The following is a 24671-nucleotide window of genomic DNA, read 5'->3' as shown; positions in this document are numbered from 1 at the left end:
GACAAAATCCATGGAAATGTCCTCCCAAGGTACGTCGGGTATAGAAGGGGGCATATATAGGCCATGCGGCTTGATGCAATCCGGCTCGGGTTAATCGAGTCGTTTCACATAGTTGCCCGATCGTCGACGAGGAGTAGTTGGAGTTGTCAAAATTGGGTGATTTAGGCTAAGGGTTGAGGAAGCTTTTAAAGGGGTTTAGATGAGTGGTTTGGTGTTGGAAGGTTCGGTTTAGAATAGAAACAAGGTAGGATAGAAAAGGTAATTGATGGAGATGAAAAATAGGACTTAAACGTCAAGAAAGTTCCAATACTATAATGAGTATTGCCCCGAATCTTATATGGTTTAAGGTGAAAAGATAGAAACAGGAATATGGACCTCGACCCGTTACTTAGCAAAGTAAGAACCAAAGGTATATTGAAATGGATGAACGACACACCAGGATTGGTGATAAGTTTGGAAAGAGTTCGGTTGACGCCACTAGCACGCTAGATAAGCCAAATCGAGACTCGTATGAAATTGGAGAGGACAAAACCTCACAGGAACAATAGTTCATTCAATAAAATGTCAAAAGTTCTTTTACAATGAAATTAATCAACTATTTATAGCCAAAGATTAGGCTAGCTGAATAGTTAACATCAAACTTAAAAACTAAGTAAATAAAAATCATTAAACTACCATAGCAAGGTTCGGCTGAATGAAATTAAGGCTGGAAATTAAAGCTCCTAGTTGTTGCCGCATGCATGCACATCTTGCTGTAAAATTTGAGTAGTTTGTGTGTGTAAAATTTAATAGTGAACAGCCTTTGTGTGTGTACAACCATAGCCGAAAGGTCACCTTGAAAATACATGCATGGCCGAATGCATGCCCCTCATTAAATGCGTTCATTGGATCGACAAATGCATGTCCAGCAGCCTCCTTAATCAATCTTCAGAATACATGCGTGACTGAATGCATGTTTTACTTAGGAAAAATGGAATGGGCGGCCAAATTATTGTGAGCAATCAAGTTCTTTGTCTCCACGAAAAAGGTGCTTGGAGAATAGCAATCAGCAGCCTAAATTCATCTTGAATACAACTTCACATTCAGGTGTCCTTTGCTGTGCACGGAAAGGGTATTTGGGAAAAACTAAGTCATCAGATCATTTAATGTCGTCCTTTGCATGGGAAGAAAATGCAAAAGCAACTTAAATGTCGTCCCAGCATGAAAAGGAGAATTCGGCAGCTCCTTTATTGCACCCACCATGATCTTCTTTAATGTTCTACCTTGCCATTAAGTTAGCTGAATTTAATGACCTACAGAGAACAATTAATTCGGTCAATGCATATTAATAACCTGCTCATTAAATTTGTTCTTTAAATTTCAGCTGGGCTAAGACATATTTAATATTCTGCATTAAACAACAACATTAAACAACAGCAGCATTAAACAACAGTAGCAAAACACATTAATTAGCAGCATTAAATTCGTCCAAACATATTTATAACATGTAATAGTTTGAGACATAATTAAACACTTAATTAATTAAGTACTTAATTAGGTCATAATTAAAATACTTAATTAATTAGTTCTCCAAATTTTTTAAACAAATTAATTAATTTAACTAAAAACAATTAAATGTTTTATTCTAGTAAATTAATGCAAACTAAAAGCATAAAATTAAAATAAATTGGAATTCAAGCTCAATGAACTGAAATTAGCTCAAATTGAGCTCCATGGAGCTGGAACAAGCTAGTTCAGCTTGCAAAAGACGATAAGACTCTCTTGGGAAGCTGATCCAAGGGTGTTCTCGGGCGAGATCGTATCACGGCTTAACCTTGGATTTGGCCTTCTTGCACGTCACACATCGCACACAAACCCGTTCAACATCTCGTTTCATTTTCGGCCAATAGAAATGCTCTTGAAGAGTTGCTAAAGTCTTTTCAACATCGAAATGGCCCATGAGGCCTCTGATGTGCACCTCATTTACTAACAATTCTCGTACGGAACTCCGCGGTACACACAATTTTCCTTCTTTAAAAAGAAAACCATCGCACCTATAAAACTTATCAACAGCCACATTTTCACATGCAACAAATAATTCTCCAAAATCATCATTAGTAGCATATAAATCTTTCACCAATGCAAAACCAAGCAATTTAGAATCCAAATATGACAAGAGTGTATAGCTTCTCGAAAGAGCATCAGCCACTATGTTTTCCTTACCTTTTTTGTATTTGGTGATATAGGGAAATGATTCTAAATACTCTACCCACTTAGCATGGCGTTTGCCTTGTTTGTGCTGACCTTTGATGTGCTTTAACACCTCATGATCTGAATGAATCACAAATTCCTTGTCGTACATTTCCTTGTCGTAGATTGGATAGTTCAATGCGGCTCCATTCAATTTTTCGCTAAAGTATGCGATAGGTCTTCAATATTGTGTTAACACGGCTCTGATTCCCACACTTGAGGCATCACATTCAATCTCAAATGTTTTAGAAAAATCAGGCAATGCTAACAATGGAGCTTTAGTAAGACAATCTTTAACAACGTTAAAAGAATTTTCTTGCTTTTCGCCCCAATGAAAGGTTGAGTTCTTCTTGATGATACTTGTCAACGGTGCGGCCAACGTGTTGAAATTGGGTACAAAACGCCTATAAAAGCTTGCCAAGCCATGGAAGCTTCTCACTTGGCTTATACTCGTCGGTCTCGGCCATTCCTGAATTGCTTTAATCTTTTCACTATCTACTTCAAGGCCTTCCGAGCTGACCACGAAACCTAAGAAAATCACTTTGTCAGAGCAAAATGTACACTTCTTAAGGTTAGCATACAAGGTTTCCTTTCGAAGGACTTCCAAAATAGATCGAAGATGCATTACATGCTCATCCAACGATTTACTATAAATGAGTATATCATCAAAGTACACAACACAAAACTTACCAATGAAATTTCACAAAACATAATTCATAAGTCTCATAAAAGTACTAGGGGCATTGGTTAAGCCGAATGGCATAACCAACCATTCATACAAACCATGTTTCATTTTAAAAGTGGTCTTCCACTCATCACCTTCACGCATTCGAATCTGATGGTATCCGCTTTTGAGGTCAATTTTCGAGAACAATTTGGCACCACTTAACTCATCGAGCATGTCATCTAGGTGCGATATGGGATGCCTATACTTAATGGTGATTTTGTTTACACCACGGCAATCAGCGTACATGCACCAAGTTTCGTCCTTCTTTGGTAACGACAAAACCGGTACGGCACAAGGACTAAGGCTTTCTCAAATATAGCCTTTTTCCATGAGTTCATTGACTTGTTGTTGAAGCTCTTTGGTCTCTTCGGGATTGGTTCGGTATGCTGGTCGGTTCGGAATAACAATTCTAGGCATGAAATCGATTTGGTGCTCAATCCCACGAAGGGGTGTGATACGAGTCTCAAAGGCCCAACTCAAGCTCAAGAACGTGATGGGCTCAAATTACCACAAGGCCCAATAATGAGGTCAAAGGCCAGGAAAATGCGTATGAAACTAAATGGAATCATTCAAGACTTCATTAGCAAGGCCTTAGATGCGTATACAAAGGAAAAAGAAAATCAAGATTCACTTTCTTGTTTTCAAAAACATCAAGAAACTGAATCTTGGTCTAGTCTTGCTGTTTTGAGCGATTACAAGAATCAAGAAAATCAAGATTTCAAATCTTGGAAATCTTGGCCCAAGAAACCGAATCTTGCAGCTAAGGCGCATTGGATCTCAGTTACGAGCATCAACGAACCAATTTCGGAAAAGAACGGATTAAAGCCCAAATGCTTGAAGAAACGGCCCAATAAGATGTTCCAAGCCCAATCAAGAAATTTAAATTAAACTTAGTTGAAAATCAGGCCAAATTGTCAAAGTGGCCCAATTTGTAAAATTTTATATTTTTTTAAATACTTAGTTTAATTTTTAGACTTTATGATTAAATTCCTATGTAAAAAAATTCAGCCCAAGAATCCCATTAGAAGCCTTGGCCGAATTTGGCTGATACGAGTCACAAAGGCCCAACCCAAGCTCAAGAACGTGATGGGCTTAAATTACCACAATACCCAATAACGAGGTCAAAGGCCCGACAAATGCTTTCCAAACTAAATGGGACCATTCAGGAATTTGTTAGCAAGGCCTTAAATGGGTACATGAAAGAAAGAGAAAATCAAGATTCACTTTCTTGTTTTCAAGAAAATCAAGAAACCGAATCTTGGCCCAATATTGCTGTTTGGAGCGATTTCAAGAATCAAGAAAATCAAGATTTCAAACCCTGGAAATCTTGGTCCAAGAAACCGAATCTTGCAGCCAAAGCGTATTGGATCTCCGTTACGAGCATCAACGAACCAATTTCAGTAGGAGATGGACTACAAGCCCAAGTTCTTGAAGGCAAGGCCCAATAAGAGGATTCAAAGCCCAACCAAGAAGTCAAACCATACTTAGTTGAAAATCAGGCCAAATTGTTAAAGTGGCCCAATTTGTAAAAATTTTAATTGTTTAATTTAATTTTTAGATTTTAGGAGTATTATATGTAAAAATTCAGCCCAAGCAGCCCATTATAATGCCTTGGCCGAATTTCTCTCTTAAATTTGTTAATTAGGTTTTTTTAAAGTTTTCCTAATGAGATTAGGAAATAGTTATAAGGCCTATTTATAGGCATGGCCGGCCACCCTTGTGACACACATTAGAAACACATTGAAAATTTCAGATTTGCTTTGAGTGAAAATTCTCTTTGAGTTCTCCAAGAATTTTCTCTTGAGTTTTCTTTAGAAGTTGTTTTAACAATCTTTTTGATTGTGGGAGCCATCTTCAGCCTTCTTCTTGCCATTGATCTTCATTGGAGGGAAGATTAGAGCCGTTTGGAGGGAGTTGTGAAATCTTTCGAGATTTCAAGGCTTCTTAGGACTTTCTTTTAATTTCTTGTTGTTCAATTTCCTTTTAATTTCCTATTTTGTGCCAATTTCTCATACTAATTTCTTTAATCTTCTTTTTGTGTTTTTCCAGCCATCTTCATTAAAGAAAACCAATCGGCCCCTTTTCTTGGCAGCAAAGAACGATCAAACTCCATCTTTTCAATTGTTCTTGCCGAATATTCCTTCTTATTCTGTTCAAATCGGTTTGCTGGAATTAAAAGTTTGGTTTGCTGTTTTGGATCTTAATTCTTTTCAGATTCGGTTTGGAGAATTCATAAACCTTCTTGATTGCCGCAGATCCATCTTATTCCAGATTTCCCTCTTTCTTGCTGCACAAATCACTTTCATTCAATTTGTTCTTTTGTGATCTGTCGAATTAATTCTTTGTTTTGTTGCAATTGACAAATTCAGTTGGCTTAGAGATTCCTTGAGAGTTTATTCATGTGATCTTGACTTCCGAATCTCCCTGAAAATAAGTGTTTCATTTCTTGATTTACTCTTGTTGTTTTTAAGGTTTCAATTTTAGATCTGTAAAGTTTAAACCTTGATCTTTCTGTTTCGTTTCAGATCCGATCGTCTAGAGCCTTCATAGGAATTTCCCGTAATCTTGGTCCGCGCACAACCCTCTATCATTTGGTTTCAGATTTTTGGCGTTTTGGGTGTTCTTGGTTGATTTCTAAATTGATCTCTATTTTTTAAACTACAAACAGCAGTTTTACCCAAAAAAATTTTCGAAAAAAAATTATTTGAGTGGGTAAACGTTGTCCGATTGATCTAAAATTTTACATACCTATTTGTGGCACTGTGATTGAATATAAAAATATTTCCCGCAAAAAATTTAGTCGAAAAAGTCAAAAAAATTGAAAAAGACAAAATCCAATAAAAATTTTTAAAAAAAGATTCAGCGGGTTGAGTTTGGTGCCTAAACTTTCCTAATCAAAAATTCAATATTTATGGACATTCGAGATTTAATTTTGTGATTTTTAGAGATCGGGAACACCTCGAATAAATTTGTCAAGTTACTCCGCAGGATTTTTAAAGTGTGCACAATTCTTCCTCGGTGCGACACAAATCAGTTGGTGTCACGTCAGTTTTTGGCATCCTAGTGTAAATTAGGATTCTTTGGTAGTTCGGTTCATACACTTTGTAATTGGTTGATATAAACTCTACTAAAGAACTCGCAAGACTGAATTCTACCTCATTGAGAATTTGATTTTTTCTTTTTGAGTGATTAACGGTGAGGTTTGCTAACTTTTCTTTTTGAGTGTTGAGTGTTTATTTTGCAGGTTTTTAAAAATGTCTAAGGTTTGTCAAGGTGAGAATGACCATAATGATGTCTATGACACATTCGAAAAATTCCAACAACAGTTAGACGAACAGGCTGCCGCACTTAGAACTTTGAGTGCTACTATCAATGAGGTGAGATTGAATCAAGGGCCTCAATATCGAGATCCAATTAAAGAAGATATGGATAACCAGCCTCCTACTCATAGGCGCGGTCCTCGACGTGTCCCTAGAACTGATTATGATTTTCATGATCGTGGGCAACCCTCTTTGGCAAAACCGAAGTTCACAATTCCCTAATTTCGTGGTAAGAATGATCTAGAAGCTTATTGTGAATGGGAATCTAAGATTGAACTTATGTTTCGATATTATAAATGTCTGGATGATGAAATGGTAGTGTTAGCAATGCTGGAATATTCAGATTATGCATTAAGTTGGTGGGCTCAACTTGGGGTAAATCGTCATCGGAATTATGAAGGTGAGATTTGGACATGGAATGAGTTGAAACAAATTATGCGTAAAAGATTTATTCCACCTCATTACTATAGAGAGATTAAAACAAAGCTTAGAAGACTTGTTCAAGGTAGTAGGACGGTGGATGAATATTTTAAGGAGATGGAGATGCTCATTCAGAGAGCTAATGTGGAGGAGGCTGAGGAAACAACTATGGTTCGATTTATTGATGGTTTGAACAGGCCGATAGCTAATACATTGAGGCTACAAACTTACATTGATTTGGAAGAAGCAGTTTATAAAGCCATTGAGATCGAGCAACAATTAAAGGAACAAACGTTTGGTTCCTTCTCTACTTCACAATATTACAGAGGTAACACTTCCAATTCTGATTTTAAAAGTTCAAAATCACCTTTTGTTTCTAATAAGTCTTTTTTGAGTAATGGAAGTAAGCAATTAGATTGGAAAAAAAGGGGCTCCCGTTAAAGCGCAAAAACCTTCTAAGCAGCCCAATTTAGGTGATTCAAATATGAAGAGGACTCGTGATATTGAATGTTTTAAGTGCAAAGGGTGTGGTCATTATAGTGGGGAATGCCCTAACATGAGATTACTTCTTCTGAAAGATAATGGTGAGTACACTTCCAACTCTGATAAAACAGATCCAAATATGCCAAAACTTGTGGATGACAGTGATAATGGCGCAGAGTTAGTTGAACCACCAAAAGAAGGGGACTTTGCTGATTTTCAATGCCTTATAGTTCGCCGAACCCTTAACATCCAGATGAAAGATGATGTTGATAACCAAAGGTTTACCACCTTTACGAGGGATAGAGCATCAAATTGATTCAGTACGCGGAGCTTCAATACCAAATCGACCAGCCTATAGATGCAATCCCGAGGAGACAAAGGAATTGCAAAGGCAAGTTGAGGAATTACTGGACAAAGGGTACATTCGTGAGAGCCTAAGCCCTTGTGTCGTTCCTGTCTTATTGGTACCAAAGAAAGATGTTACGTACCGAATGTGTGTTGATTGCTGCCCAATCAACAAAATAATAGTAAAGTATCGACATCCAATTCCCAGACTTGATGATATACTTGATGAATTACATGGCTCAATCATATTTACTAAAATTGATTTAAAAAGCGGTTATCATCAAATTCAAATAAGGGAAGGGGATGAATGGAAAACAACCTTTAAAACAAATTTTGGACTGTATGAATGGTTAGTTATGCCTTTCGGCCTTACTAATGCACCTAGTACATTTATGAGATTAATGAATCACGTTTTAAGGCTTCACTTGGGTAAATTTGTAGTAGTTTACTTTGATGATAATTTAATTTACTCCAAGACATTAGATGATCATGTTTTCCATGTTAGAACCATTTTGGATATTCTGAGAGCTGAAAAATTATTCGCCAACCTTGATAAATGCACATTCTGTTGTGATAAGCTAATATTCTTAGGTTTCATAGTTAGTGCTCAAGGTATTCATGTCGATGAGGACAAAGTCAAGGCAATCAAGGAGTGACCGACTCCTAAATCGGTAACTGAGGTGAGATCTTTCCATGGATTAGCCAGTTTTTATAGACGATTTGTGAAAGATTTCTCTACTATTGCTGCCCCATTAACAGAAGTTATAAAGAAATCTGATACGAGTCACAAAGGCCCAACCCAAGCTTAAGAAGGTGATGGGCTCAAATCAAGAAAATCAAGATTCACTTTCTTGTTTTCAAGAAAATCAAGAAATCGAATCTTGGTCCAAGAAACCGAATCTTGCAGCCAAAACGCGTTGGATCTCCATTACGAGCGTCAACGACCCAATTTCGGTAGGAGATGGATCACAAGCCCAATTCTTGAAGGCGAGGCCCAATAACCAAAATCCAGCCCAATCAAGAAATTTCTTCATACTTAGTTGAAAATCAGGCCAAAATGTCAAATGGCCAATTTGTAAACATCTTACTTGTTTAATTTAATTTTTTAATCTTTAGGAGCATTACATGTAAAATTCGGCCCAAAACAGCCCATATAAGTGCATGGCCGAATTTACCTTGTTATTTTATTAATTAGGTTTAATTTTTTTATTAGTTACTTGTGAGATTAGGATTTGTTGGAGGCCTATATAAGCATTGGCCAGCCACCCTTTGTAAAAAGGATCTTATTATTATTTTTTCTATCAAATTTCAGATTTGTTGAGTGCAGAATTTTCTTTGGGGTTTTCTCCAAGAATTCTCTCTTGAGTTTTCTTTAGAAGTTGTTTTAACAATCTTTTGATTGTGGGAGCCATCTTCAACCTTCTTCTTGCCATTGATATTCTTTGGAGGGGAGATTAGAGCCGTTTGAAGAGATTTGTGAAATCTTTCGGGATTTCAAGGATCTTTGGGACTTATCCTTTAATTCTTCCTGTTTTCGATTTCTTTCTTTACTTTTCTTTGCTTATACTTGTGCCGATTTCTCATCTAATATTTTGCTGTTCTTGTTTGTTTTCCAGCATTGATTAAACTCAAGATCTCATCGTTTAAGTTGTTCTCCTATTGGAAGCACCCATTCGAACCCAAAAATCCCCAATTCCTAGGGTTTGGCCGATTGGATTTCTTTAAATTTGGGAGTCAATTGATTGCTGGAAATTGGGCATTCTTGGCCGAATCAATTCCTTGGCAGATTCGTACCTTTTCTTTCTTCTCAATTTCGTTTGATTCATCGATTCTATTTCTTTTCTTCTTGCTGCTCTTTTAATTGAATTTGGGAATTTTAAATTCAAATCTGATTCGGTTTAATCTTAATCTTTGTTTTTGATTTCAGATCTGTTCGTCTAGGATCTTTCGTAGGAGTTTCTCATGACTTGGCAACTCGATCTTGGTCCACGTGCGTCCCATATCATTTGGTATCAGATTTTGGGCGTTTTGGGTGTTCTTGGTTGATTTCTAAACTGATCTCTATTTTTTAAAGCACAAACAGCAGTTTTACCCAGAAAAATTGTTCGAAAAAAATTCATTTGATTGGATAAACGTTGTCCGATTGATCTGAAATTTTACATACATGTTTTTGGCACTGTGATTGAATATAAAAAAATTATTCCCACAAAAAAATCAGTCAAAAAAGTCAAAAAAAATCAAAAAATACGAAATTCAATAAAAATTTAAAAAAAGATTAAGCGGGTTGAATTTGATGCCAAAAATTTCCGGATCAAAAATTAAATATTTAAGGACATTCCAGATTTAATTTCGTGATTTTTAGAGATCGGGAACACCTCGAACAAAGTTGTCAAGTTTCTTCGCAGTTTTTCAGGTTTTCTGTTTTCAGCAATTTTTATTGATTCTTAGCTGTAGGTTTTCATTTGTTTGCTTTAATTATTCCGTTACGTTATCTAACTCCTTCTTGTTTCTTGTGTTAGTAGGATTTACACGTGTGCACAACTCCTTCCTCGGTGCAACACGAATCACTTGGTGTCTCGTCAGTTTTTTGCATCCTAGTGCAAATTAGGATTCTTTGGTAGTTTGGTTCACACTCTCTAATTGGTTGATATAAACTCTGATAAAGAACTCACAAGATTGAATTCTACCTCATTGAGAATTTGAATTTTCTTTTTCAGTGATTAACGGTGAGGTTTGCTAACTTTTATTTTTGAGTGTTGAGTGTTTATTTTTTACAGGTTTTTGAAAATGTCTAAAGGTGATAATAATGAGGACATATTTAAAAGATTCCAACAACAGTTGGACGAACAAGCTGCTGCACTTCGAGCGTTGACTGCTACTATCAATGAGGTGCGGTTGAATCAAGAGCCTGAATATCGAGATCAAATTAAAGACGATGTGGATAACCAGCCTCCTGCTCATAGGCGCGCTCCTCGGCGTGTCCCTAGAACTGATTATGATCTTCATGATCGTGGACAACCCTCTTTGGCAAAACTAAAGAGCGAGCAGCAACGAGAACATCTCTTTCATACTCGCTGCCATGTACAAGGTAAGCTTTGTAGAGTTATTATTGATGGTGAAAGTTGCTCGAACTTAGCCGCACGACGATGGTGGAAAAGCTTTGCTTAACCACTACCAAGCATTTACGACCTTATCAACTACAAGGGCTTAGCAACGAAAGCCAATTTAAGGTCAATCAACAAGTGTGCATCGCCTTTTCTATCGGTAAGTATCAAGACGAAGTCGTGTGCGACGTAGTACCTATTCAAGCCTGCCATTTGTTGCTAGGAGAACCATGGCAACTAGATCGAAAGGTCACTCACGATGGTCGTACCAATAGGTATTCTTTCAAGTATCAAGGAAGGAAAACCACCTTAGTGCCGCTCACTCCGGAACAAGTCCATGAGGACCAAATCAAACTGAAAAATTCTGTTGTTAAAACAAGTGAGGAAAAAGAAAAAGAGAATGAAATAGAGCAAAAAGAGATTGAGAGTGAAAAGGAATGTGAAACAGAAAAGAAAATTGAAAAAGAAGTTGAAGAAAGAAGAGAAAATGAGTTAGAAAAAGAAACAAAAGAAAAAGACGAGGAAAGGCTAGTGAGGAATGTTTTCACTAACCAAGATATGAATTTTTCTTGTGTTACTACTTTTCAGGTTCCCGAAAGATCGAAAGATAACTTTCAACTTCAATACCTCTCAAATGAAAGACGCTTTCATATGATCAACTTAGGCAAAGATGAAATCACACTACATGATCCCGAAGGTAAGCGAGGTAAGGAAATTTTAGAAACCGAGTCTAGTGCAGATTTGAAAATTATTAATAAAACTTTTGGTGACTTAGTTCTTAAAAGATCCCCTCATTTTGATCCGATTAATTGTTACTCTTCGATTGTGGTTGATAAAGTCATTATGAAAAGAAGCGTGATTTTTTATTCTCTTGATTTACCTTGTGTAAAATCCTCGAATTTGTCCAAATCTGTTTTGGAGAATAAGGTAACGAAATTTTCCAAATTTGTTTTCAATTTATATTCGTGCCTTAAACAGTTTATGTGGTTGTACATGAAGTTTGAGTTCCATTTGACAAAGGTTAACTCAACAATGGAGATTCGACTTGATGTGAGCTTGCCTACGAACCAAATGGAGAACGAACAAGAAGCCATTAAGCTGCCCATTGGTCCAATAACGCGAGCTAGAGCTAAACGATTCAAAGATGCTATTTTAGCAATGGTGGAACGGGTTGAGGAAAATGATAGCAAGGAGTTTAAAAACGAGCTGAACATATTCAACTTCTTTGAAGCTGAATTTCGTTCTAGCTAATTAATTTGCTGCTGGAATTTTAGACCATTTAAATAAGCATTTAAATAAGTTTCATTAAACCTTTAGATATGTCTTAATTTATTACAAGTGTTTAATATGTTGATTTGGTTGAATTAAAGGTGTCTAGATGTCATTTAATTTGTTTGAATATATTACATGAATTAACTATGTTCAGCCGAATTAATGTGTCTTGTTTAGTACATATTTAATTCGGCTTAATGTTAATTAGTATGTTCATATTATGTTCAGCTGAATTGAGTTAAATTAATGAGGTTCATTTATTTTATTTAGGTTCAGACGAATGTGGAAGATGCATGGGAAAGGTTGGCCGAATGTGGTGTGCAAGATGCATGCATGTTGGATTCAATGCACCTAATGATACATGCATGAATTACATTAAAAATGGTGTGCTGATTATTGAAGTTCTCTAAGTGACCATTCGGCTAAAGAGATAGTTTTTCAAGCTGCCATTATTTCCTTCACATTGCTAGATACATTTTGGCCATTCGGTTCTTGGTGTTCACATTTTAAGGCTCTTCAAAACCGTCCATTCACACCTAATGTGGCTGTTCAAGTGCCCTCTTTATTATTGATAATTTTTCAGCAAGAGTTGCCTATTGAATGATCAATTAAGCTCATCAGCTGAATGTAGCTGCTACATGCATTCCCAAGATTCATTTGCTTAATATAGAAGCTTCATGTATGGTCACCATTCAGCCGAACCTATATTGGCCATTTTTGTTCAATGTTTGCTTAGAAACTAAGTCTAGAATATGTCCATTCGGCTACTAGGCATTAGGCTATAAATAGTTACTCATTTTCTTGTAAAAGGACTTTTGACTTTTGATCATTTGAATGAACTTTGTTCAAAGAGTGAGTTTTCTCCTCTCTAAATTCGTACGAGTTTCGATCTAACTTATCTAGCGTGCTAGTGGCGTCTATCATTCTCTTTTGAACTTATCACCTTGCTTTGGTGTGGCGTTCAACCCTTCTACAATTCCGCAATCCCACCTTGAACCGAATAGAAATCGGGGTGACACTTTTTAGTGTTGAATTGTTTCTGGCGTTTAAGCTCATTTATCCATTCCACCGACTATCCTAGATTTTACCCAACTATAATATCTTTTTACAAAACCGAGCCTTCATTTATCAACTTCCATTTTTCTTATTTTTATCCTTAAATCGAGCCTACTACCCTTATAAATTTACCATCACCTTAGCCAACCTTTAAAACCATTTGAAAGCTTTTGCATCTTTAGCCTTATTTCATCCTATTTTCGATAACTCAACTATTCCTCGTCGATGATCGGGCAATTACGTGAAACGACTCAATTAATCCGGGCCGGATCACATCACGACTACACTATGCCCCCGATGAGCGAAGGTTTGTTTTAAATGAAAAAGGTAAAATCGACCATTATTCTTTTGCTTATCAAGGTAAGATGCTTGATACCTTTGAAACACTTTTGTACTCCTCGGATAGCGACAAAGATCGTGTTGATGAACACTTAGATCGAAACGTGCTTGACTGTCCTATTTTATTTATTGATGATAAATCTATTTTGATGGTTGATAAAAAGATTCTTGTTTTTGATAATGCATGTGTGAGTGAATCTATAGACCGTCGATTAATGCATGGTAATCTGAATCTATCCATTCACATGCGTTATACCTATTCTATTATGCTTATAATTGGACTACAAGCTTGTTTGTGTTGCTATTTACTATTTCATGGCTATTCTTTTCAGTGGACTAAATTGCCATTAGTCCCATTCGATCGAGGAAAATCGAGTTCATTTGATTTTTAGATTCGAGGACGAATCTTTTTGAGGAAGGGGGGAATGATACGAGTCACAAAGGCCCAACCCAAGCTTAAGAAGGTGATGGGCTCAAATCAAGAAAATCAAGATTCACTTTCTCGTTTTCAAGAAAATCAAGAAATCGAATCCTGGCCCAATTTTGCTGTTCGGAGCGATTTCAAGAATCAAGAAAATCAAGATTTCAAATCTTGGAAATCTTGGTCCAAGAAACCGAATCTTGCAGCCAAAGCACGTTGGATCTCCATTACAAGCGTCAACGACCCAATTTCGGTAGGAGATGGATCACAAGCCCAAATTCTTGAAGGCGAGGCCCAATAACCAAAATCCAGCCCAATCAAGAAATTTCTTCATACTTAGTTGAAAATCAGGCCAAAATGTCAAAGGGCCCAATTTGTAAACATCTTACTTGTTTAATTTAATTTTTTAATCTTTAGGAGCATTACATGTAAAATTCGGCCCAAAACAGCCCATATAAGTGCATGGCCGAATTTACCTTGTTATTTTATTAATTAGGTTTAATTTTTTTATTAGTTACTTGTGAGATTAGGATTTGTTGGAGGCCTATATAAGCATTGGCCAGCCACCCTTTGTAAAAAGGATCTTATTATTATTTTTTCTATCAAATTTCAGATTTGTTGAGTGCAGAATTTTCTTTGGGGTTTTCTCCAAGAATTCTCTCTTGAGTTTTCTTTAGAAGTTGTTTTAACAATCTTTTGATTGTGGGAGCCATCTTCAACCTTCTTCTTGCCATCGATATTCTTTGGAGGGGAGATTAGAGCCGTTTGAAGAGATTTGTGAAATCTTTCGGGATTTCAAGGATCTTTAGGACTTATCCTTTAATTTTTGCTGTTCAATTTCTTTTATTTAATTCTACTTGTGCCGAATCTTAATTCTAATCTATTTGCTATTTTATTTGTGTTTCCAGCCCTCGTTTATCTTAAAGAATTGATCAATTTCACTTTTTGCTGGAGTTCGACAATCAGCCCTAAATCCCCAAATTCTAGGGTTCTTGCCGAATGCACACTTATTCTTCTTGGGTGAATTTGGTTGTGGAAACTTAGGGGAAACTTTCGTGGTGGTCAATTGAGCAGATTGCCCTCGCTTTCTCAGCCTCAATAGCCGTTTTATGCCTTCAATTTCTTTCTTTCTCATTGACGCATAAACCCTAATTTGTTTCAAGAAATTCTGGTGGATCCAATTTGCTTGCTGATTTGGTGTTCTTTGACAGATTCGGCTTGTGGGAGTTCATTCTTGGGAATCAATTTCGTGTTCTTGGTTTCAAGAAACCTCTTTCATAAGTGTTTCGTTCCTTGATTAGATCTTGCTGATTTTTAGGGTTCTTATTCCAGATTTTAATTTTCCAGATTTAATCTTGTTCTTTGTTTGATTTCAGATCTGTTCATTTAGAGCTTTCGTAGGAGTTTCCCGTGACTTGGCAACTCGATCTTGGTCCGCGCGCAACCCTTTATCAAAATCCGTGGGTTTCAAATGGGGTGAAACCCAAAAAAAGGCTTTTCAAACCCTAAAAGCTAAGTTATGTTCTGCTCCTCTTCTTAAATTACCTGATTTTACTAATACTTTTGAACTTGAGTGTGATGCTTCAAGAATTGGAATTTGCACCGTTTTAATGCAAGATAAGCAACCAATTGCTTATTTTAGTGAGAAATTGAATGGTGCATAATTAAACTACTCAACTTATGATAAAGAACTGTTGGCATTGGTTCGTGCACTTCAAGTATGGCAACATTATTTGCTACCTAATGAATTTTTCATACACACAGATCATGAATCCCTTAAATAGTTAAAGGGAAAAGGTAAGTTGAGTAAATGGCATGCCCGATGGGTAGAATTCATTGAAACATTCCCTTATGTGAAAAAATATAAAACCGGTAAAGATAATGTAGTTGTAGACGCTTTGTCTAGACGATATGCTTTAATAACTACATTAAATGCTAAAGTATTAGGGTTTGAACATATTAAAGAGTTATATACTGATGATGCTGATTTCAGCCATATCTATAGTAATTGTGGAAATACTACTTTTGAGAAGTTTTACCTTGTAGATGGATGCCTTTTTCGTGTAAACAGGTTGTGCTTACCAAATTGTTCCATGCGAGACTTATTGATTCATGAGGCCCATAGTGTGGGTTTAATAGGACATTTTGGAGTGACCAAAACACTTGAAATCTTGCAAGAACACTTCCATTGGCCACATATGAAGAAGGATGTTACAAAAGGTATGTTCTAAGTGCATCACATGTAAACAAGTGAAATCTAAGGTAATGCCTCACGGCCTTTACACTCCTTTGCCGATTCCTACTTCACCATGGGTAAACTTATCCATGGATTTTATTCTAGGTTTGCCACGAACTAAGAAAGGAAGAGATAGTATATTTGTTGTTGTTGACAAGTTTTCCAAGATGTCACATTTTATTCCTTGTCACAAAACAGATGATGCTACACATGTGGCAGACTTATTTTTTAAAGATGTGGTAAGACTTCATGGCATTCCTAAAACAATTGTTTCCGACAGAGATGTCAAATTCCTTAGCCACTTTGGGAAGGTATTGTGGGGTAAGCTTGGTACGAAATTACTGTATTCAACTACATGTCACCGCCAAACCGATGGCCAAACTGAGGTAGTCAATCGAATTTTAGGAGCCTTATTACGATCTGTTGTGGGAAAGAACATTAAAAATTGGGAAGAATGTTTGCCATTTGTTGAATTTGCATATAATAGATCTATTCATTCTACAACTGGTTATTCACCATTTGAACTTGTTTATGGTTTTAACATACTAACAGTACTTGACCTTGCGCCATTACCACTTGAACATATTGTTAATTTAGATGGCGAATAGAAAGCTGAGCTGGTGAAATCCTTACACGAGAAGGCTAGGCAACGAATAACCAAAACAAATGACATCAACACCAACAAAGCAAATAAGGGGCGCAAACGGGTTGTCCTTGAACCCGGAGATTGGGTTTGGGTCCATATGAGGAAAGAACAATTTCCTACAAAAAGAAAGACCAAGTTGGACCCAAGAGGCGATGGGCCATTCCAAGTACTCGAGAGGATCAATGATAATGCATGCAAAATTGACCTACCCGGTGAGTACAATGTAAGTTCTACTTTCAATGTGGCTGACTTATCTCTATTTGATCTTTCAGATTTGAGGACGAATCTTTTTGAGGAAGGGGAATGATACGAGTCACAAAGGCCCAATTCAAGCTCAGGAACGTGATGGGCTCAAATTACCACAAGGCCTAATAACGAGGTCAAAGGCCAAGTAAATGCGTATGAAACTAAATGGAACCGTTCAAGACTTCATGAGCAAGGCCTTAGATGCGTACACAAAGGAAAAAGAAAATCCAGATTTATTTTCTTATTTTCAAGAAAATCAGGAAACCGAATCTTGGTCCAATTTTGCTATTTTGAGCGATTTCAAGAATCAAGAAAATCAAGATTTCAAATCTTGGAAATCTTGGCCGAAGAAACCAAATCTTGTAGGTAAAGCGCATTGGATCTCAGTTACGAGCATCAATGAGCCAATTTTGGGAGAGAACGGATTACAAGCCTGATGCAATCGAGACCCAAGAGCTATCAAGTGCTAACTACACTTCTCTCGAGCTGCCCAAAGGACGTATTACTCAAGATAGGGCTAAGAAGTTCAAAGATACAATTTCAGGTTTGGTTGATCGGGTTTGGGGTGGATCCATGGCTAGTCTACTTGAAAGCTCTTAGACCAGCAAGACGAGCAATCCGTGCACTCTACTTCAAGCTCACTTAGCTCAACTTTAGCCCAACGAGCTCATTCTTAGCTCATTCAGCTCATCTTAAGCTCATTTTAGTTTGCATTTATTTTGCTGGAATAAGTATTTAATTTGTTGTTAGTTAAAGTGGTTAAGTTAATTAATTTAATTTAATTCTGGTCAAATAATTATTAAGTGTTTTAATTATGTTTTGATTATTTTTAGAGTCTTAAATATGTCATAAAATCATACAAAAAATTAATGAGTTGACCAAATTTTAAGTGTATATTTTTACATTCATTTGCTGTTGAATTTAATGTGTTTGATACATGATTAATTAGTTGCTTTATTTTGATGTAGGAATTTACTTTGGACGGCATGGGTGCATGCACCTTAGATTCAATGCATTTGGGCGAAACTTCTTCGTTAGATGATCGAGCAACGAAAGCAACTCAACTCATTCATCCGAGGCTGGTTCGCATCAGTTGGTATCAGAGCTACCTTAGAACGAGGAGTTTGGACGTTCGGAACAAGTCTGGAGTGAGTTTGTAAAAAAAAGTTTGAAAAAAAATTTGAAAATTCAAAGTATTGTATTGAAATTAGCTTGTTTATTTTGAGTATATTGAAAAAAAACTATATACGAAGTTAAAAAAAAAGAGATCTTGCAAAAAGTGTACGTTAGTTGATTTCCCGATCAGTAAAATCTATTCAAAATTTTATTCATCCTTCACGCCACACCTAAATCTCATTCTTCTTTTCTTTCAAGCCTACCCATATCCAATACATCTACCTTCCTTTGTAACCCTTTGAAACCGATCCTCTAAACTGAAGATTAAGCCTTACCGAGTCTTATATGAAATTACAAGAGAAGAATTGAGAGGAAAAAGGCACGAGTGTGTGAGCACATCTGCGAGGAGGTAAAAGCCAAAAGAGTATAAACACGAGTGTGAGTGTCGTTCTTTCTTTCTTTTCTGAGTGATCGTGAGTATTTGTGGTGAGGAATTCTTACTATGTCACAAAGTCCCAAGCGAAACATGGCAGAAAGACCCGAAAGGCAACCGGTAAGAAATGTTGTAATTAGAGGGGGAGGAGTTCCCGATTTAGGCCAACAAGCCCTCTTAAGAGAATTTCAACAAATGCTTGGAAATGAGCTTGAATCCATCAATGAAAGGCTAGATCGAGTAGAAGGAAGGGAACAATGAGAAGAAACCCCTCAAGGTCCAAGACGGGAACGAGGACGAGCAAGACTCCCTGAAGATGATCTCTACGAGCCAAGCGAGTTGGAAAGTGACCAAGCATCGAATCAAAGCGAGAGACGATGGGGTCAAAGGAATTGAGGTCCTAGAGAACGAGTCGATGTTCATTTAAAGAATATTAAGCTATCCATTCCCCCATTTCAAGGGAAATCCAATCCGGAAGCCTACCCAGAATGGGAGAAGAAAATTGAGTTGGTCTTCGAGTGTCACAACTACTCGGAGAGAAAAAAGGTGAAATTGGCAGCAATTGAGTTTTCTAACTATGCGATGATATGGTGGGATCAGATTACTACGAGTCGGAGAAGGAATGGAGAGCGGCCAAATTCTACTTGGGCCGAAATGAAAACTGTAATGCGTAAGTGATTTATACCTTCTTATTATCATCGAGAACTTTATCAAAAATTGTAGAATCTTACGCAAGGAAATCAAAGTGTGGAGGATTATTTTAAAGAAATAGAGATCGCCATGATACGTACAGACATGGAAAAAGATCGTGAAGCAACCATGGCCTGATTTTTAGTCGGTCTTAACCGAGAGCTAGCTGATGCAATCGAGCCCCATGAGTTATCAAGTGCGAACGATGTTTCCCTCGAGCTGCCTAAAAGACCTATTACCAGAGCTAGGGCTAAGAAGTTTAAAGACACAATTTCAGCTTTGGTTGATCGGGTTTGGGGTGAATCTGTGGCCAGTCTACTTGAAAACTCATGGACCAGCAAGATGAGCAAACCGTGCACTTTACTTCAAGCTCTTCCAGCTTAATTTTTAACAAGCTCGTTTTTAGCTTATTCATTTTTTTGAAATAATTAATTAAATTGTCTTAGTTGCTGTTGAGTTTAATTTGAGTCTTAGTTAAATATTTCTTGGTTCAGCCGAATTAATGTGTGAGATTTAAGCTAAGTAAATTTGTTGAATTTGCTAGGACAACGTACATGGACAGCAAAGAAGAGGTGGACTGCAACATGCATAAAAGCCGAATTGATGTGGAGGTGAACGGCATGAAATTAAGGAAGCATTTGACCAACATCATGCATAATTCATGGGAGAATTTGAGGAAGCATTTGACCAACATCATGCATAATTCATGGAAGAATTAGAGGAAGCATTTGACCAACATCATGCATAATTCATGGAAGAATTTGAGGAAGCATTTGACCAACATCATGCATAATTCATGGAAGAATTTAAGGAAGCATTTGGCCAACATCATGCATAATTTATGGAACAAATTGAGGAAGCACCATGGCCGAATTTGGCTTCCAATTTTGCCCATTCGGCTACCCTTTTGTTTTGCCTATAAATATGTGTTAAATTTCATTGTAAAGCATCAAGAACCTTGAATTAATGTTTTTACATTTTGTGAGATTGTTTACAACTCTCATTGTTCTCCAAAGACTCGTTTGACTTATCAAGTAACCCTTGTGGTGTCAACCCATTCTTCTTATCCAAACTTATCACTTTGCACCCAAAGTGTGGCGTTCAAGTTATACTGAGGTTCCTATCATACTTGATAGTAGGTCAAGGTTCCATTCTATACTTCCACAAATCCACCTTAACCAAATAGAAATCGGGGTGATACTCTCTAGTGTTGAATCATTTCTGGAGTTAAGTCCATTTTCTCCATTCCCACAAATTACAACAAAAATTAACTATCCATTTTATTCGTTTTTCTTTATCCTTTACTCCCATTCACAATCGGGCAATACGTGCGGCTCGACACATCTGTAACCGGGTTCGTATCATCTGGTATCAGAGCTAGCCGAATCGGAGTAAGAATCATCATCTTTGATATTACGGTTTTGTAAAAAAAATCAAAAAAAATTTGCCTACGGTCTAGGCGCGGACGAAAAGAACGTGAAAGATCCGCAAAAAAAAAAGTCTGGAAACCCTTCAACAAAATTTTTTTTAGAATCATAATCTACACTCTTTTATACCCCTTTGAGTGAATTTTCACGCTTTCATAAAAAATTGTATCCAATTTATTTTTTTTCTTTCTTTCTTCTTTTGTATTCGGTATTAAAAATAAAAAAAGAGAAATTTAAAAAAAAATTCGGAATTAAAAAAAAAAGTGATTGAAATTCATTTTAAGTTTTGTTTGATAGCCTACCATTTCCGACATCATTACCCACCAAGCCAACTCAATTTTGTAAGCCGACGCCAAACAGTATTGATTCGTCTATCTGGTTTGCGGAGAACTTCGAGAGGCGAAAATCGAGTGGTAAAAGGCAAGAGCGATTGGTGAGACCATTAGAGAGGAGTAAAAGCCAAATTGTGTGAAATTTTCTTTGTGAGGAATTGGTGAGAATTTTGTGGTGAGGTATTTAATTTTCTGTTATTATTATTATTTTTAACATTTCTTCTTTTAGTATATAATCATGTCTCAAGATACCGAGCAAAACGTGGTGGGAAGACCTGAAAGGCAACCGGTCAGAAATGTCACACCGGGAGGAGGAGGAGTTCCCGATTTAGGCCAACAAGCCCTCTTAAGAGAATTTCAACGAATGCTCCGTAACGAGCTTGAATCCATCAATGAGAGGCTAGATCGAGTGGAAGGAGGGCCAACACGAGAAGGAACCCCTCAAGGACTGAGAAGGGAGCGAGGGCGAGGGCGAGCAAGACCTTTTGTGGATGATCCCTTCGAGCCAAGCGAGGAGGAAAGTGACCAAGCATTGGATCAAAACGAAAGACGACGAGGTCAAAGGAATAGGGGTCCTAGAGATCGAGGGCAAGTTGATGATGATTTAAAAGGTATTAAACTATCCATTCCTCCCTTTTATGGGAAATCTGATCCGGAAGCCTATCTAGAATGGGAGAGAAAAATAGAGGTGATCTTCGAGTGTCACAACTACTCAGAGAGCAAAAAAGTGAAATTGGCAGCGATCGAGTTCTCCGATTACGCAATAGTATGGTGGGATCAACTCACAACGAGTCGAAGAAGGAACGGGGAGCGGCCAATCTCATCTTGGACGGAAATGAAAGCCGTAATGCGTAAGCGATTTATACCCTCTTACTATTATCGTGAACTTTATCAAAAATTGCAGAATCTTACGCAAGGAAATCGAAGTGTGGAGGACTACTTCAAAGAAATGGAAATTGCCATGATTCGAGCAAACATGGATGAAGATCGTGAAGCAACCATGGCTCGATTCTTAGACGGCCTTAATCGTGACATAGCTAATGTGGTGGAACTTCAACACTATGTCGAAGTTGTTGATATGGTACATGTTGCCATCAAAGTCGAAAAACAATTGAAGAGAAAAGGAACTAGCCGAACCTTCCCTAGCACTAACAATTTTCAAAGGTGGAACCAAGGCACGGGTAAGAAAGACTTCTCTAATCGCACTAAAGATCACCCTTTGTCTTCTAAGGTGAGTAAACCCGTTGGTGAAGCAAGCAAAGGTAAAGAAGTTGTCATGCCGAATCGATCACGAGAAATAAAGTGTTTCAAGTGTTTAGGGAGGGGCCATATTGCAAGTCAATGCCCTAACCGAACTAACATGATATTACGGGCTAATGGAGAGATCGAATCGAAGGAAGACGATGATGAAGAACCCGATGAAACCGCCGAAGAAGAAGACGAACTTGAATATACTGTTGATGGCGAAATCCTCGTCATTAAACGAAGTCTTAGTCTTCAAAGTGTTGAAAACGAACAGCAAAGGGAGAACATTTTCCATACATGTTGCCATGTTGATACAAACTCGTCTCGTGATGTTTTGAGTCGTATGTGTTGCCCAATCGTGAATTGAGTAAGGATGGATTTGTTTCGGTTTTAAAATGAAACAAAATAGAGATAATGGCTTCAAACAAAGGTAATAAACAAAATAAAGAGGAAACAATAACAAATTAATTGGCTAAGACCGAAAATGAACCAACAATAATGAATTGTTGACCCGAATCTCAAAATGGTCGTTAGGTGTTTTCGGTTAAAGGAAACAGGAAAGGAACCTTGACTCACTATCAACTATGATAGGAACCAAAGGTATATTGAACGCCACACCAAAGGTGATAAGTTCAGCAACAAAGAAAAGATGGACGCCACAAGCTATGCTTGATAAGTCAAATCAATTCTGAAAGAACAAAGAGAATTGGATAGCTCACAATTCAAATATTTCATCTATATTCAGCAAAAAGTTTAATTAAAGAAGCATAATTTAAAGAACTTAATTTATGCATCAATAAATAATCCTAGGAACTAGATCAATTAAGAAGCATCTTATTTAATAAAGTTCAATAACTAACTCATGTATTAAAAATTTAAGATAAGTTAAATTAATTGATCAGCAACTTATTTATTAAACTAAAACAAGTTAATTAAAAGAAACAAATTCAGCTTGCAATAAATTGCAAGTAACGCCTTTTGAACGGTTTGAAGCACGACTGTCAAATCCGGCCACTCCCTCTTCCCAAGCTCGTTCCACATAGCTTGCTATTGCATTTCGAAATCTCTTAGCTCGTGATCGAGTTATTGGTCCTCGTGGCAGCTCAATGGATTCGGTAGTAATTTCTCGAGCTAAGGTTGCATCATTCCCCCCCTCTTCGAGGCAATTTGCTCCCAAATCGTCACCTGCATCGAAAAGAGATAAATCAGCAACATTAAAAGTAGCACTAACCCCATACTCACCAGGTAAATCTAACTTATAAGCGTTATCATTAATTCTCTCCAAGACTTGAAAAGGTCCATCTCCTCGTGGTAATAGTTTGGATCGTCTTTGAACGGGAAATCTCTCCTTGCGCATGTGAATCCAAACCCAATCACCAGGTTCAAATATTACTCGTTTACGGCCCTTGTTAACTTGATGTGCATATTGCTCCGTTCTTCGTTCAATATTATCCCTAACTCGCTGATGTAATTGTTTCACAAAATCTGCCTTTTTCTTTCCATCTACATGCACCAATTTATCAAAAGGTAAAGGCAATAAATCCAATGGAGTTAAGGGATTAAATCCATACACTACCTCAAATGGTGAAAACTTGGTAGCTGAATGTACCGATCGATTGTATGCAAATTCAATGTGAGGTAGACACTCCTCCCAAGTTTTTAAATTCTTACGTATAATGGCCGGCAGTAGTGTTGACAGAACTCTATTAACAACCTCTGTTTGGCCATCAGTTTGGGGATGACTTGTTGTGGAAAATAATAGCTTAGTTCCAATCTTTCCCCATAAAGTCCTCCAAAAGTGGCTGAGAAATTTAGTGTCTCGATCCGAAACAATGGTTCTTGGAATTCCATGCAATCGTACAATCTCCCTAAAAAATAGATTGGCAACATTTAAAGCATCGTCAGTTTTGTTACATGCAATGAAATGAGCCATTTTTGAAAACCGATCAACTACAACAAACACAGAATCTTTGCCATTCTTTGTTCTAGGAAGACCCAAAACAAAGTCCATAGAAATATCCATACATGGCATTTCTGGAATCGGTAATGGAGTATAGAGTCCATGTGGCTGGACCCTTGATTTCGTCTTCTTGCAAACAATACAGCGATTGCACACTTTAGCCACATCTCGTTTCATCTTTGGCCAATAAAAGTGTTCTTGAAGAACGGCCAAAGTTTTGGCAATACCAAAATGTCCCATTAAACCCCCACTATGTGCTTCATGAACCAGCAAATTTCTAGTTGATCCTTGGGGTATGCACAACTTATTTTCTCGAAATAGGAATCCATCTTGCTGATAGTACCTGTCATACGCACCTTGCACACATAACTTGTAAACTTCTCCAAAATCAGAATCATCAGCATATAATTCCTTTAAATAAGCAAAACCAAGTAACTTAACATCCAAATAATTTAAAAGAGCATACCTTCGCGATAAAGCATCTGCAACGATATTTTCCTTACCTTGCTTATACTTAATCACATATGGAAAGGATTCTAAGAATTCTACCCATTTTGCATGTCGTTTGTTAAGCTTAGTTTGCCCTCTCAAATGCTTCAAAGCCTCATGGTCCGTGTGTATAAT

General features: G+C 37.2%; 1 protein-coding gene across 1 annotated transcript; it reads right to left on the bottom strand.

Moving 5' to 3' along the window:
* Positions 1–1801: 1801 nt before the first annotated feature.
* On the bottom strand, positions 1802–2341 carry LOC107942902 (uncharacterized). Its single transcript, XM_016876634.1, has one exon. It carries the CDS (start codon positions 2339–2341, stop codon positions 1802–1804), a length of 540 nt encoding a protein of 179 aa, XP_016732123.1.
* Positions 2342–24671: the final 22330 nt, after the last annotated feature.

Source organism: Gossypium hirsutum, chromosome D01 (genome assembly GCF_007990345.1).
Source record: "Gossypium hirsutum isolate 1008001.06 chromosome D01, Gossypium_hirsutum_v2.1, whole genome shotgun sequence".
NCBI lineage: Eukaryota > Viridiplantae > Streptophyta > Magnoliopsida > Malvales > Malvaceae > Gossypium > Gossypium hirsutum.
The sequence above is the reverse complement of the archived record's forward strand: the minus strand, read 5'-3'. Positions and strand labels throughout refer to the sequence as shown.